The 16885-nt window shown below is 44.0% G+C and overlaps 1 protein-coding gene across 5 annotated transcripts in view; it reads left to right on the forward strand.

Annotated features, from left to right (window-relative positions):
* GRIK3 (glutamate ionotropic receptor kainate type subunit 3) overlaps window positions 1-16885 on the forward strand; it is a 246912-nt gene that overhangs the window by 138288 nt on the left and 91739 nt on the right. For all 5 annotated transcript variants that reach the window (XM_043877979.1, XM_043877978.1, XM_043877980.1 and 2 more), the window contains exon 2: window positions 9503-9679. In XM_043877979.1, coding sequence (XP_043733914.1) covers window positions 9544-9679 — 136 coding nt within the window. In that variant the 5' untranslated portion in view covers window positions 9503-9543. The remainder of the gene's footprint in view (window positions 1-9502; window positions 9680-16885) is intronic.

The raw sequence follows: 16885 nt of genomic DNA on the forward strand, positions 1-16885 counted from the left end.
CCTCCCGGCCTGCCAGAGCCCAAGTCCTCATCCCCGGGAAGCCACCCAAGGCCATTCTCCGCCCACCCCCGCAGGTGCCACATTCCTTCCACAGCTCAGCTCTGAGCGGAGAGGATGCTGCCTCTTGCATGGAGACATCCATGACTCCCTCTTCTCTGAGCCTCCCCAGCTTTCTGTTCACATGGACAGTTTTTACCCTCTTACTCCACAAATCAAAAAATGCTTTGATTTGTGCCCCTCCTCTTGTTTCTTCTCCTGAGCTGTGAGGTCCTGAAGACCTGGGAGTATTGCCTAATGTCTCTCTGACTTATCTAGTGCCCAGTGGGGTTCCTTGTGAAAGGTTATAGCCTGTAAACTGCTTGGGGAATGAATGAATGAATCAACAAACCCACCGGAGGGGAGACATTCATACTCCTTGTCTCCCTTCCCTAGCCCAGGACCTCAGAAAGCCCATCCCTGGCCCTTTTCCACTGGGCACTGCTTACCTTCTATAAACCACCTACTATGCCCAGCAGGGAAAGCCAGCCAATGTGTCCCCAGCTCCTTCCGCTGAGACCAGGAAACAGAGAGCCCCAGAAGCAAGTCCCCAGGCAATGCCGGGACCCCAAGAGCTGGCTACGGTCTAGCAGACAGCAGAGCCTTGTTCTTCCAACCCACAGGCTGCACAGAGCTGCAGGGGCCCTGGCAGGGAGAAGAGAGAACCCTGATCAGAACAGACAAGGAGGCGGCCCCGGGAAGAGGCTGTTAGCAACCACCTTGCTGATCAGTGTCTCAATTAATCTCTACGACACCTTGGAAACTTCAGAAAGAGAACAAAGCAGATTAGGAAAAAAAAGAACAGACTCAGGCCCCGGAGGACAGACGGTGGCTGGGCCCAGTGCTGGGAATGTGAGTGTCTCCTGGGACTCGGCTGCCAGACAGACAGTGGCAGCACGTGGCAGACCGTGCCTCAGTCTCACTGCGGCAGGGGCTGGGCTGGCTGGGCCAGCTCTTGCTTTGGCAAGGGCCAGATTCAAAAGCACAAAGTTGTTCAAGAGAAAGGAAAATCTCAAGATTCCAGACCGGCCCTAGACAGTCATGAGGCCATGAGCTTAAGTCAGGGACTCAGTCTTCTGCCTTCATCGGCCCTGGGACCTGTCTCTTGGAGACTCTCCAGGGCCACCTGCCCCGAGGGAGTGTGTGTTGGGACAGAAGGAGGTGTGGGGTACCTCCTGGCCCTTCACGATGAGACGAGGCAGGACAGCACCGGGTTGTGGAGGTCACACTCAGCTTAACACAGGCCCCATAGCTCATCTGAGAGGTGGACCATGCTTCCATTTGGGCACATTCAGGGACAGAAAAGGCCATCTTAACAGTAAGGGCCTTTATGCTCAGGGCAGTCAGAATGTTTCTCGAAACGTCTGACAACGTGTCATGATATAGAAGGTGCAGTGTTGGTTGAGCTGGCCCAGCTAGTTCGAGTCCTCCGCCCCTACCCGGCCCTGTGTTTCACTGTCTGCATGTGAAGTTAGTTTGGAGTGGTGGTTTTCATGCTGTCCCTGGTGGAGCCCTGGGAAGGGCTATGGAGCCTTCTTGGTACCTGAGGCATCCAGTCTTTAAGAGCCCAGAGAATAGAAATGTGTTTGGGCAGTGTGGGCTGGTAATCAAGCTCTCCAGGAAAATGAAGCCCTCCTTTGTAGCACCTGCTTGTTCCTGTGGTGTAAACACACTCACCATGCCTGATTTCAAGCTGCCAACGGTTTAGCAACTTGCTTTCAAAACTCCTGAAAAGTTAACAATTGTCCCTAAAAAGCTGGCTTTGGTTGCAGAAGAGAATTTACTGCATAGTAATTGTCACAACATCTTTAACCTCCCTGGACTCCGTTTTCTCTGGTGGGAAATGGGATGATAATAGTGTCTATGTAATGGGGTTGTAGGGGTTGTAGAGGTTCTTGTGAGTGTTAAATGAAGGGGGTGGAATGCACTCAGCATCATGCCTGGCACATAACCAGTTGTGTTGTTGTTATTATTAAAGTTGGTGTTATTTGTTTTACCCATTGGGCTTCCACTCAAGGTTTTGTTGGAAGAAAATGATCCAGCTGCACCCATGCTCCCTCTGCTAACATCTTCTGGGACCCATGCACGTGCGCACGCACATATACACACACCCCACCCCATTTCCTCAGCAGCCCTGGTGTGTCTGCTCCATTTTATTAAAGCAGAAAGCAGTGACAATTATTTTCATAATGAACTGGCTCTTCAAATTAATGCCAATTACACTATGCAATCATGATTAAGATTATGCATTAATCAACGGTGCCAACCTACTTATTAGCCTCTTTAAATAACGATCGTGAGGAATGTATAACGATCGTGAGGAATGTATGGGAAGGAAGAGAATGGAGAGGAGCCAGTTGGATGGGGGAGCTGCCTCAAAGTGGGACGGGGTGCTCTCTCCAGAAGCCAAGACCCAGAGCAGACTTTCTTCCATGGGGAGGAGCCTGAGTCAGAACCCGAGCCTATCAGGCCCTGAACTTCCAGACTTCCTGCTCTCCAGAGCCCCCTGCACAAGAGAGAAAGATCAAGAAGACCCAGAAAGGAGAAGGGAGAAGAACCCTCAATAGTTGAGAGTTTTTCAATAGATAAGGTTCGGTGCCCCCTTCCCTTCCTCCGAAAGCACTGAAAAGTGAGTGTGGTTGATACTTGCCTGGGATCAACGTCACCCCTGTCTTTGGTCAGGTCTCTCAGATGCAGAGCCTGAGTCAAGGATTCAGGTGCCTAGGGTTGATGCAGGGAAGGGTGTGCTTTAGGAAAACCCTGTAGGGGAGCGAGCACAGCAAGATAGAGAAGGGGACAGAGCGGGGCAGCCTTGGGTAAGATCTGGTCTCTGTCTGATGCAAGGTGGCAGTGTTGGGAAGGTCTCTGAAGCATACATGCACCACAATTATACCCACCCTGAGACAAGGGGGCCACCCTTTATAGTGATACTGCACCTCAGTATCACTCAGTTAGGGCTTCCCTGGTGGCTTAGCGGGAAAGAATCCACGTGTAATGTAGGAGATGCTGGACACTCAGGTTCGATCCCTGGGTCAGGAAGATCCCCTGGAGAAGGGCATGGCAACCCACTCTAGTATTCCTGCCAGGAGAATCCCACAGACAGAGGAGCCTGGTGGGTTACAGTCCACAGGGCCGCAAAGAGTCAGACACGACTGAGTGATTGAACGCATCATTCAGTTATTGCCTGCGTTCTGCCCCCAGAGCAGAGGTAAGAGCAGTTCTCTAGAGAGAAGGACAGCCCGTGAACGGAACCACGAGTCAAAACCAGGTCTGCTGCATCCAGAACCCACTCTCTGAACCTCTGCGCTGCATCTAAATATTTGCTCTCTGGGTATCCCAAGACATTCAAACTTTGGGGGTCACCTTGCCCCTAATGTTCAAGTAGGATGACCCAAACTTGCACTGTGTTTGGGGGAGAGAGATGGGAGGGCAGCCTCTCCCTAGCATCTCTGAGATGCCCTAGGGCTTAAGTTTCTCATCTCTTCTTCCAACTTCCTTCTCTGCTGAATTTTCCATGCCCTCACTCATCCCAGCTCCTACACCTCTTTTCCTCTTTGTGCCCCAATTCACCCTGTGCCAGGCTTTGCCCACCTTCCTTCACTGTCCCCAAAGAACACAGCCAGGGGCAGTTTTCTGTGACCAGCGTTGATAAACGATGAGGCTCCTGTTAAGTAAGGAGATGACAGCACAGCTCAGGCCAAATGGGCACTAACGTGTCAGCATGGACTTTCCTGCCGTGAGATCATTTGCCTTTGGTTCTGGGACATACTGTCCTTTCCTTTCTCCCTTTTTGGGCACACTTCCTATCTATCCTCTTTCTCTTGGGCCCTTCTCACCCATCCTCCCCACACAATCAATCAACAGCCTACCTTTGTTTCTTTTGCACAGCAATTCAGTACTATAAATGTCTTTTCTTCTCCATCCAGGTCTTAAGGTGCTTTTACATCTAAGATAAAGGCTTCCCTTCACTTGGAAGAGGATACAAATTGCAGCCCCTGCTGGCCAAATCCACCCTACCATCTGTTTTTGTAAATAAAGTTTTATTGAAACACAACTGCACCATTCTTTACATATTGGCTACCTCTCTCATGCTGCAATGGAAGAGTTCAGTAGACCTTCTGGCCCACAAAGCCAAAAATATTTACCACTGCTTCTTTACAGAAAATGTTGGTCAACCTTTGACCTAGAATGTAGAAACTCAGAATTTGTTTTGTTTTCTTCTAAATAGCATTGTTTCACCCCTCCTTTAATTACTACTAAGTCCTGGCCACATCCCATGCATTTAGCTACATTGTTTTCTTTCTTCCTGGCAGCAATCAACCTTGGAAGTGTGAACCCCATTTTACAGATGGAAAAACTGAGTCTTGGAGAGTGTAACTCCCTCCTGTGACTGTAGCTGGGGTTTGCACTGAGGTCTGGCTGTCTCTGGAGCCTAAGTTGAGAACCACTCCACTATTGGTTCTAACAGCTGACTACCACATGTATGTGCTGGTTATGGTCATCTGTTTAGTGTCAGCTGAGTCCGCCTTGAGAGCAGGGGCCCAGGACTGACTTCTCTCGTTCCAGAACCCAGTGACAGGTGGGCACATGGCAGAGACCAATGGGAATTCATGGAACTGGACGGTGTAGCCTCTGGGCTTGGGTCTCAGTGACTTGAGACCCCCTCTCTCCTTTCCCCTCCAACCTGCCACGGTCTGAGAGGCAGGCAAGGACATGTGAAGCCCTAGAAATGGCCCTTTCTCCCATGACCTTTGACTTTCATTTGAGACAGGACTCATAACGGCTAGTTTTCTCCCTAGACTTTCTTGGGAAAAGATTTTTTTTTAATGTTTATGTTTTAAAATATTAAAAATAATACATATTCACTGGAAGTAATTTGGAAAAATCAAGAAACTACGAACAGCAAGATTAAAAGTATCTATAAATCTCTTCTTCCCAGAGAAGCTCACTGGTACCATGGTACAAATCCTTCCAGTCTTTTTTCTATAAATGTAGTTACGTGCTTTTTATTTGATAAATAGGTTTCATATTGTAATATTACTTTGTTGCCTTTCGGGGGAAGCAGGATGAGCATTTCCGGTATCATTAAGTATTTTTTAAGAGCATTTTTTAAAAGCTTTTTTCCTTATTACCAAAGCTCTTCTTCATTGCAGAACACTTGGGGGAGAAAAGCACTAAGCAAAAGGAATCCATTATCTTTTTACTTTCTAGAGAGAACCTCTGTTAACATTTTGGTGTATGCCCTTCTGGTATGTCCTTTTTGATTTTAATTGGAATTGCATTAAATTTATAAATTAATTTGAGGAGAACTGACATCTTTACAATATTGAGCCTTCCCTTCCAGGAGAAAGTTATGTCTCTCCATTTATTCAAGTCTTCTTTTATGTCCCCCAGTAAAGTTTTGTAGTTTTCTTGATATAGGAATTGCGAGTTTATTGTAAAGTATTTTATTTTTTTGCAGTTGCTTTTGTGAATAGGGTCTCTTTTTTTCCCTTGTAATTCCTCACTGTTTATTGCTGATTTATAGGAAGGCTATACATTTTTCTATATACGTTTTTATGTGCTGGCCCCTTGATGAGCTTTCTGTTTACTTTCTACTAGGTTTTGATATGATTCTCTTGAGTTTTTAAGAAAATGGTAATAAGCATCTTCAAATAATACTGTGTCTCTTCTCTGATTGCATGACCATGATTTGTTATTTTTACCTTATATACCATGATTTTGAAGGCAATTTTATCATGGAAGATATGCTTATATAAGTTTGTGCTTAGGGAGAATGGGATAGTGAATCCCTGGTACTTACACCTGGACCAACAACCCATGACTTTTCCTATCCTATCTGCATTCCCTTCACTTCTACTCCGCCCATATTATTTTGAAGCAAATCCCGGACACCACATCCTGCCATCCTATACCCTGACTGTTAATGCCTGCAAGTTGTTCTACCATATGGGTGGATTTTAATACATTGAGCAGGCTTCTGCTTTTGAACATCGAGTTGTTTCTATTTTTTCAATATTATGTCAAAAATATCCTTATACATAAATGTTTATGTGTCTCTAGCTCTCTAACTTTTTCTAAATTTATATCTGTAGAAAATGGAATTACTGGATCATATGGTATTTTGATCACTTATTTTCCTTTAAACACATACACACCATCACATGATGGCTTTTCTGATTAGAAATATAACACATGTTCACTGCAGAACTTTTTGAAAATACAGAAAAACACAAAGAAGGAAATTAAAGTCATCCACAATCCTTCCACTCAGAGAGACCTACTCTTAACATTTGAGGAGGTATTCTTCTTATCTTGTTTTACGGATGTGCCGCACCCCCACACAGACCCTCATGCATGCACACTATGTGTTACGAACTGTAACCCTGCTGGAATACCAGCATAGGGGTGGGAAGAACAACAGATTTATTTGTTCACTCTTTTAAACATTCAAAAAATCATTTTTTAAAACAATGAAACAACAACCTGGATACCCATCAACTGGTGGTGAATGGGTAAATAAAATATGGTACAGCCATAGAAAGTAATACTGTTTAACAATAAAGAGAAATGAAGTACTGAGACATGCTGCAACATAGATGAGCCTCAGAAACATTATGCTCAGTGAAAGAAGCCAGATGCAGAAGACCACCCATAATATGATTCCATTTAAGCGAAGTGTCCAGAAAAGACAAATCTCTAGAAACAGAAAGTAAATTAATGGTTGCCTGAGGCTGGAAGATGGAAGGGACTGAAAGCAATGATTGACTGTAAGTGGGCACCGGGGATCTTATAGGGTTGCTGGAAATGTTCTGAAACTGGATTGTGGTGGTTGTCATGCAATTTAGTAAATTTGCTAAGAATCATTGTTCACCTAAAATGGTGAATTTTGTGGAATTTCTTCATGTAAATAATACCTCAATGAAGTTAATGTTTTTTTATGAATAATAAATAAGCAGAAAGAACAATTTAAGAAATCTATTACCTAGGCCTGTTTACTGGTGTTGCTTTGAGATGTCTTCTCTTCTTTTGTCACTGACATAAATCCCTCTTCATCTTCCTTTTAGTCTTCCTCTTCTAACGTGGGGTCACACTGCATCTCTGCTTTATAACTTTTGTTTTTCACTTAAAGCTATATCATGGATATTTCCCAATCATTAAATATATAGCTATTTCCATGTAATAGTAAATGAATGGCAGTTTTTTGGGGGTTTTTTTGCCATTCATTTACTATTTCTTTGGTGTTGAGTGTCTCTAGATCCACCTCCTTCCACATGATCTGTGTACCCATTGTTGAATTCAGTTGCTAGAAACTGAGGTGGTGAGTCAAAGATCTGCAAGTTTTTATGGCTTTTTAAATATTTCTAATAGCCATCAAGGAAGGAGGATGTACTGGTTCCTACTTCTACCAACAGTTAAGCAAATGCCTGTTTCCAAACACCCTAGACAAAGCTGAGTGCTATCATTCATTTTATGTTTGTCAATGGGACAGTCAGAAAATGGTATTTCACTGTTGGATCAAACTGAGTTTATTTGATTATTAGTGGGGATGTACATTTCATCATGTATTAATAGTTCCTTTGTATTGTTCTTTCCTTTTGTGAAAAAGCCCATGTTTGCTCTTTGCATATTTTTCATTTTGAGTGTTTGTCTTTTTAAAGAGTTTTAAGTGGTTTTTGTAAAATTAGAGCATCAACTTTTACATGTTACTGATAGTATTTCCAAGTTTGTTTACCATTTAATTTTGTTTATGGGGGTTTTTTAGTCTACACATTTTATACTGTCTCTATGAAGTTATCAGTCTTTCTCCTACGATTTCTGACTTTATTGGAAGGTCTCCTCCACCTCAATATTATATAATATTCACCTATATTTATTGTCTTTTTGGTTCTTTTATAGTGTTTTTTACCCTTCCTTCCCTTACTTCCTTGCTATTTAATCTTTACTCCATCTGAAACTTTTTTTTGATACATGGCTTAAGATTGGAATCTAACTTACATTTCTCCCAAATAATTGAATAATTGTCTAAGCACAATTAATGAATAATTCATCTTCTGCCTTCTTGTTAGAAATAGCCATCTTTATCATGTCTTAAATATTTATCTCTACAAGGCTCTTGTAGGGGATTTCTGGGGATTTTATCTCATTCTATTGACTTATCTGTGTTTTCATATGCCGTTAGGGCTTGGTTTTAATTATTTTGGCATCATGATATATTTTAAATCTGGCAGTGCAAGTCATCTCTCTTCTCTGTTTGGGCTGTCTTCTGTTTAGTCTTCCAGATGTATTTTAGAGCTGTTTTGTCAAGTAAAAAAAAAAGAAGATGTGTATATATATGTATGTATGTATGTATGTATACATATATATTCTATGATTCTGATTGGAATCACATTAAACTGAAAAAGTAATCTAGAGAAAAACTGACACCTCTGTCCTTGACCCTGACTACCCAACATGACATGCTTCTTCATTTAACATGCCTCCTATTTTTATGTCTCTCACCTAAGGTGTTTTGTTTTGTTTTGGGTTTTTTTTGCCATTTTTAATATTGAAGTTGATTCATGATTAGTTATTTAATATTTGCTGATATTGCAAAGAAAATCCTTTTGCCATTAAGTTTTTACAGGTTGTTGTTTACTTAAAGTAACACTTAATTTGCGCTCACTGGTCATTGAACTTGAATCTCCTACTAGTTTTTACTGGTTTTCATGTTTAGGGATTATTTTAAGAGTTTTTAGGGAGGCATTTATATCATTTGCAAATAAGAACTTTTTTCTTCCCAAGAGGTGTGCCTCTAAGTCATATTTCTTGCTTATCTCAATGGTTAACGGTGTAATGTAACTCTTCACACACCTCCTCTTTTTTTTTCCTTTAATGAGCATGCCTCTTGTGTTTCACCATTAGTTGATATTAAAGGCCAATTTGAGCTGAAGATGCTTCAAGTAAGTATCTTTTCTAGAGCTAGATTATTAAGCATTCTTAACAGCAGTAGATACTGAATTTTATCAAATGCCTTCCTGCATTTTGTGAGTTGATCATATTTTTCCCCTTTGAATTACTGATGCAATGGAATGATATTCATAGATTTCTTTATATTGAACCACACCTTACATTCCTGGAATACTACTCTGTGATCATGGTATGTTATCCTTGTAGTAATATTCTGGTAGATTCTACTTGCCAGCATTCTACTAAGAATTTTCATAGCAGCATTCATAAGTTGGTCAGTTTTATTTTGGCTCTGTTTGTCAGTCTCTGTTATCAGGAATTTGCCAGCTGAGTGAAATGAACTAGAAGAATTTTCATATTTCTTATGCTCCGGCACAATTTCTACATAGGGGAATTATCTGGCATATTATTGAATATTTGGGGGAAGAATCTTGCGCATAAAACCTTCTAAGCCAAGCATATTTCTTAGCATACCTCCTCCTTCACCAGCACACACAGTTTTACCCATCTCTCACAGGAGGAATCTTTGAGTATGCAGACGGCCCCAACGCCCAGGTCATGAACGCCGAGGAGCATGCCTTTCGATTTTCTGCCAACATCATCAACCGAAACAGGACTCTGCTGCCCAACACAACCTTGACCTATGACATCCAGAGGATTCACTTCCACGACAGCTTCGAGGCCACCAAGAAGGGTGAGTGTGCTGCCCCCACTGTCCTCTTTCTGGCCGTGGGGGGCATAGGTCTGTGTTTATTGTCCAAGGTCCTTAAAACATGCCAAAACTCTGGGTGGGTTTGGGGATTAGAGCCTTTTCTGCCTGGCTTTTGGACCAGCCTCAGGCCCAGTTCAGCTTGGGTTGTGTCACCTCCCAGGAGCAGTGGTTTGTCCATCAGGAGTTCCCAGGCCACAGGCAAAGGCCACGAAGGGCCTTGGGCAGGGGTGGGGTATGAGGGATGGAGTCTGAGATGGGTGAGGAGGCACAGGTCTTCAAAGCCTCCGAACCAAAGCCAGCATTTTCACATTTATTTTTTCTTTCATTGAAATCCTGCCCAGTAAATCAGTATTTAAAATATATATAAAACAGATTATGTAGAGATTCAAACATGCAACATTTACTTGCCATAAAAAGACTTGCTAAAAACAAAAACAGCTGTGTCTGTGGCTGCAGCAATTTGACCCCAGTGATGGATGACACTTGAAGTCTGACACTGACCTTAGCTTAAGTATGTTTCCTTTCTTTTTGGCTGCATAATAACAGTAAAACCATAATTCACAAAAATAATTAGAAAATATAGTCAGTTTTCACCATACCTGAGTTTCAAAAAATCAAAACTAAAATATTGGGCCATATTCTTTCACATTAGTGACATGTTTACAGTAAACTCTAATGCCTGTACAGAAAGGACTGGGGAACTTTATTCCAAGATCCTCATGGAAAAATCATGGTAATTTGTCAATACATGAATGAGCTACCATTTTCCAATGTGGCATATAGCACATCTGAGCATACAAGTATGCTCTTTTGTCTTTTAAAAATACCATATACATATATTTAATTGGAATTTAACTTAAAGGCCTAAATAACTTTGGGAATAACTTCCACAGAACCCTACAGTTCCATGGAACTCTATTTTAAAAAGCCCTCAAACCTAAGGAATCTCGGTTCCCAGAGAAGCCTAGGTCATTTCTTCCATAATATGCTTTTACAGCCCCTCGCTTTTCTTCTTCAAGGCCTTTATCACAATTTGTAGTTAAATCATTGTGGGTGTTTAATGTCTTTCCCCTCCTTGCCAACACCATTGAAAAGAAGGTTCTCTCTTTTTAACTGATATAGCCTGGCACCTAAAAGGCTGGCGTATAGTAAGTGCTCAATGAAATGGCCATTGAATGAATCTGTGAATGAGTATTATGAGGATAGGGCATGGGAGGCTGAGCATCACTGCCCAGGACCCCTGTCAGCTGAGCTGACTATGTTATCCATGCCTCTTGGGAAGACAGCCCATCCACAAGGTCCCCTTGGTCTTTCTAAGGACTTCCCAGTAGCTAATCAAGGTCTCCTGGGCACTCAGGTGCAGACTTGCCAAGGTGCTGCCTGCTCCCAGCTCTTTTCCAAAGCCTCATTGTAAAGTAAGCATCTCCGTACAGAAAGGCAGAGTAGCATGGGCTTGGAGCTAGACAGCCTGGAGTTGCACCCTGTCCACTCTGACATTAGTTGTGTGACCTTGCACAAAATACCCAGGGACTCAGTTTTTTCATCTACAAAATGGGCACAGCTCTGTGATTAGAGCAGTGCCTGGTTCATACGAAGTACCATCAGACTTTGTTCCTATTATGTTGGCTGCCTTGCTGTCCACCCACTGAACCATCAGGTCAGGGGCTTCACACCTTCAGGCACTTTCCCATTGGTGGTCCCTGTCTTGCCCACCCTGCTCCTCCCTTCCTTGTGAAGGTCGAGGGGTCTCTGACATTGAACACAGCTGTCACTGAGGTTTTTGAGGCCACTGTCTCAGGGCCAACCTGCACACAAACTAGAGGCACCTGCCCTGCTAGCCTTGAAGAGTGGTCCTTCCCCATCACTCCATCACTCACCTTCTCTGGTGCTGGCCTGCTCTCTTCCCTACCTCCATCCTCCTAGCCATCTCCCAGCAAGCACTGCGGCCAACACCGTGTAGTCAAGTCTCCATCTCCCTGCTGAGAGTCCACGCTGGCACCCTCTGCCTGGCCTTGTCCAGCTGGAAAATGGCTGACCTCAATCAAAACTGCTCAGTGAAAAGGTCAAAACACAAAACCGATGCCTGGAGACAGAACACCGAGGCCTGTGTGCACACAACCACCCCAGAGGACCAGGCTGTGCCTTCTGCCCATTTTCCCTAAAATTCACTAAAAGACTATGACGACTCTCTAGTGGTGCACAAGCCATTGAGTGCAGAGACCTTGCCCAGCAGTAAGCCTGGAGCAGAGTTTCAGAGCCTGCCGAGGAGCTTCCTCCAGTGGGAACTCACCGTCCCACACTATGTGGGATTACCTGGAGGCAGGTGAGCAGACCCGAGATGGAGACACTCAGCTCTGAAAGTCCAATCAGATTGGTCCAAGTGACCAAAGCCACAGCCCCTCCCCATCCTACAGGAGGCCACATGACTTGTTTATGGGCCTGTCTAGCCCACCACCAAGGTGACCCACCAGCCACATCTGCATCATTTGCCCCTCAGTCTCTGGATTCTAGTCGTCCCTGCTGTCCTCAGGACACCATGCTTCCTTCCACCTCAGGGCTTTTGCACATGCTGTTCCCTCTGCTTATATTTCCCTTTCCCCATCCCACCTCTTTGTCTAAATAACTCCTCCCTCTCCTCTCAGCCTCCTGATCCTCAGGGGAGCCCTCCCCAACCCCATAGACAAGTTCAGATCTTCCTGCTTCCATCTCGTAACACCCAGGACCTTTCTATCACATTTCTGACCCCTGGCTGTGTGGATATGGGTTGTGGGTATGTTATGTGATTGCTGTCCATTGCTTCCGCTCAATGGCACATCAATTTGCCTCCTCAATGACGTAAATACAGAATCATGGTTCTGGTGGCATACACTAGTTTTGCTTGTTCTTGAACTTTCCCTAAGTAGAATACCAATATATACTTTTCTGAGTCTTGCTTCCTTCACCCTTCAATAGATCTTGAGATTTGTCTCTGTTGTCAGACGTAACAGTAGTTTCTTGTTCTTCATTGTCATGTAGTATTCCATTATATGAATACGCAAGAATTTTTAAGAAGCAAATTTACTGTTGAACATTTGAGTTGTTTCCATGTGAGGCCGCAGAGTGGTCCTGCTACAAACATTCTTGCCGATGTCTTCTGGCGCACGAATGAGCACATTTTTCATTGGATGCATACCTTGTTGTTGTTCAGTCACGCAGTCACATCCGACTCTTTGAGACCTCATGGAATGCAGCGTGCCAGGCTTCCCTTCCTTCACTATCCCTCGGAGTTTGTTCAAACTCATGTCCTTTGATTTGGTGATGCCATCCAACCATCTCATCCTCTGTTGTCCCCTTCTCCTCCTGCCTTCAATCTTTCCCAGCATCAGGGTCTTTTCCAATGAGCCAGTTCTTCACATCAGGTGGCCAAAGTATTGGTGTTTCAGCTTCAACATCAGTCCTTCCAATGAATATTCAGGGTTGATTTCCTAGGAGTGGAAATGTGAGGTCATCCCATGTGCATATGTTTAGCCTAACAGTTTTCCAACTAATTGCTGTACCAATTAGCACCCCATGCCCCTGCAGTAGAGCAGGACAGTTGTGGTTGCTCTATGTCTTTGCTAACTTGTGGTGAGGTATGTTTTATTTTTGGTGGTTTATGTGGCAGATGTCTCAGTGTGGTTTTATTTTGTATTTCCCTGATGACCAGAGTTATTGAGCATCTTTTCATATGCTAATAGATCATTTAGAGCTTCTCTTTCCTGGAGTGTCTTTTGGAGGCTTTCAACCACTTTTGAAAATTGAATTGCTTGTCATTTTCTTATTGATTTGTAGGAATCTTTATACATTCTGGATACGTGTCCTTTGTTGCATATACGTATTGCATATATCTATTGCCAATAAGCTTGCCTTCTCACTCTCTTAGTAGTATCTTTTGAGGAGCAAAGTTTTTCATTTAAAGGAGTCCAATTTATCAATGTTTGCCATTATGGCTAATGCCTTTTGTGTTCTGTTTTTTTCTATCCTAAGGTCATGAAGATATTCTCCTATGTTCTCGTCTAGAAGTTCGATTGTTTTGTCTTTCAGAGTTAGCTTTATGATCTGTCTCAAATTGATTTTCTGGGTAGGGTGGGAGGTATGAGTTGAGGTATATTTTTTCTACATAATGCTGGTGGGAGTGAAAACTGGTTTAACTTCTCAGAAGAACTGTGTGGAAATATTTACTAAAGCGAAATATATGTGTGTAAGGATGTTCCTAGCCACTTTCTTGATAATAGCCAAAGTTGGAAATAAATGAAAAGTCCATCAACAGCAGAATGGATAGATGGGGGAAGGTACAGCTATACAATGGAATTGAATCAGCAATAAAAACAGAACCAACTCTTGCTATGCGTACCATCATGGATGAGGCTCACAGACATTGTTGAGTGAATGAACAGTGATTACTTTTCATGGAGGAGGGAGTCCAGTGGATATAAACTGGAAAGGGGAAGACAGAACCTTCTTAGTTGTTGCAAATGTTCTGTATTTTGATCTAAGTAGTAGTTACAAGAGTACAGTTATATGTAAAAATTCATAGAAGTCTATGCTTAAAATTAATGCACTCCACTGAATTATATTATATCTCAATAAAAAAATTAAGTGGCTCCTGTCTGCCATCACTCTTCCTTAATGTCCTTCTGATAACACACCTAAGACAGACCCCTGCTGTGGTTAGAATCACCGCTGTCTGACCATGAAGGCATTTCTGCTGTTGGATCATACTCCCCATTGGGTACCCTCTATCCCTCAGGGAACCCCATGTTCTGTGATCTTTATTTTTCCTTTTGATCTTTGGTTTTTAAAACTGTATTTCTTGGGAGCATCATTAGGACTCTTCCAGGGGGGTGAACTTGGGCCTCATTCTAATTAACCCAAAGATAATTCATTTTTTCTAGGCAGAGGTTCTCATCACAGCTGGACCAGCCACCTCAGGCCCTGTGGGTTGAGGGGATGCAGAGGCACAGAGCCTGGCACCGCCTGCCCGGACAGCCCTGGCTGAATTAGTCCTTCCCTCCACATGAGGCCCAGAAGGTCTTTTCCCATTAACAGGGACATTCACTTATTGTCTTTATTTTTAAATGTTTTGTGGAAAATTAAAAGAAGAGTGACTGCCAGGCGGAGCCTGAGCCAACAGCTCAGAGAGCGTCTGTGTTTTCTTCCAAGCCTGACCCGAGTGAGCCTGGAATCGACCCAGCCCTCCCCAGGCTCCTCTGCCTTCACTTATTCTCTGGGCGGCTCAGTTCCTTTTAAGACACAAATTGATTGGGATAATTTTTGCTATAACTACAATTGCCATGGAAAGGGGGCGGGGGAACTGCATTCAGGCTGTGGACTCCTGCAATGACTGTGAACCACTGAGTTACTGTAAAATGACCAGAAAATGGATTCAAAATTGAAGTCACAAATAATGTAATTACTGCTGTGTGTGTTCAGGGCTGCCAGAACAAGAGTTGGCTGCTTCCCTGGAAACATCTGGAGATAAAGCTGCTGCCGCTATAACCCTACTCTCATCCCTTTGGGGCAGCAGTATTCTTGCAGGCCGGAAGCCCCTCAGAAGGTAGAAGGAACATGAAGGGGACAGGAAAAAGGATGTGGAGAGAGGCCACAGAGAAGAAATAGGTGAAAGGCAGGACTTATGTCTCCTGTAATCCAACAGTGAGATCTGGTCATTGCACCTCTGGCAGAATGAAACCGAGTGTGGTCATTGTCGTCATATCACACTGTCATCACCACTATCAACACCTCAACTCCAGTGCACATCACCACAGTTACTGTTACCACTGTCAGTCATGGTATCACCTCCACTCTTGAAGCATCAACACCACCATCATCACCTTACTATCATCAGCGGCATCACTGCAGTGGCAGCAGCGTCTTCATCATCACCAGTCTCATCCATGCCAACATCATCACCACCATTCCTGCTATCACTGTCTCCATTACAGTCATAGCATTAACATCATCATGACCACCAAAATTGTTTCCAACTCCATTCACATCCTTCCCAACATCACCTGTCATCATCACCATCACTCTCATGCCTTCAGCATCCTCATCGTCACCTCCCATCACCACCCACGTCGTCACCACCATTACTGTTATCACCATCCACATGGTTATCACCTCCTCTCTCATCAGCACTTACACTACCATCTCCCTTCCTACCATCATCATCACCATTACTTGCATGACATTGACATATTTATCATCATCAATCCCCTCATCACCATCGCACCATTGTTACAGCATCATCACCACTCCACCCCCACCAGTGTCATCACCATGATCATCAACAGCCTCACAACATGGCCTTAAGACACCATCATGACTAGCATAACTGTCACTATAGTTACCTCTACCATCTCACAGTCAATATCAGAATCATTTCCTTCAGGATCCCTCTTACAGCGCTCTGCCCAGCCGGCTCTGTGCCAGCCTGCAGGCCTACATGAGCCTCTGCCCTGTGCCATCCTCTGGAGGTACAGCCACGCTGCCATGGTCATACTCCTAGGCCCCGTCTAGGGGTGACAAATAAACAGCTACTTGTAAGGGGTGTGGACAGAGCTTGGACGTAAGAAGTAGGGGTCCATATGACGAGTTCAAGGCCCTTTATGGTTCAGTATGAAACCAGTGGTCAAAGAGGAGGGGGCGGGGAGTGGGGAGCTGGCGCCACCTCCTCCCACATCACTGAGTAGACGTCTCCATCCTCACCTGACTTTCCCGGTTGTCTTGAGCATATTTGCCAAGGTAGAAGGAAAGGGCATGTTTTACAAAACGGTTTGTTAGCTTGACTTGAAGTATTTAAATATTCAGCCACTTGACATGTGGGCCTCTATTTGTTCTCTGGCCCCGGGCTTTGCAAACCTTAGGGGTAGGTCAGAGCCCAGAAGGTCTTTCCCAGAGGCCCTTGAGGCAGCCAGGACGTGTCTGAATCCACTGTTCACCCACGCCTCGCCTCCTCCCACATGCTTCACGTGTTCGTAGATGTGCACGTTGCGTCACTCCCGTGGCCACAAGCTGGTGCTTGTGCTCATGCTGTGTTGAGGGGTTGCAAGTGACAGAAAGCCAAATCCTAACTGGCTTAAGCAAGAAGAGAACGTATTGGTTCAGGTAACTGAAGTCCCGGGTGCCTCTTGATCATGGGGCTCATATTTCTCTCTGTCTCTTAGC

The sequence above is a fragment of the Cervus elaphus genome, chromosome 20, assembly GCF_910594005.1.
Source record: "Cervus elaphus chromosome 20, mCerEla1.1, whole genome shotgun sequence".
Lineage (NCBI taxonomy): Eukaryota > Metazoa > Chordata > Mammalia > Artiodactyla > Cervidae > Cervus > Cervus elaphus.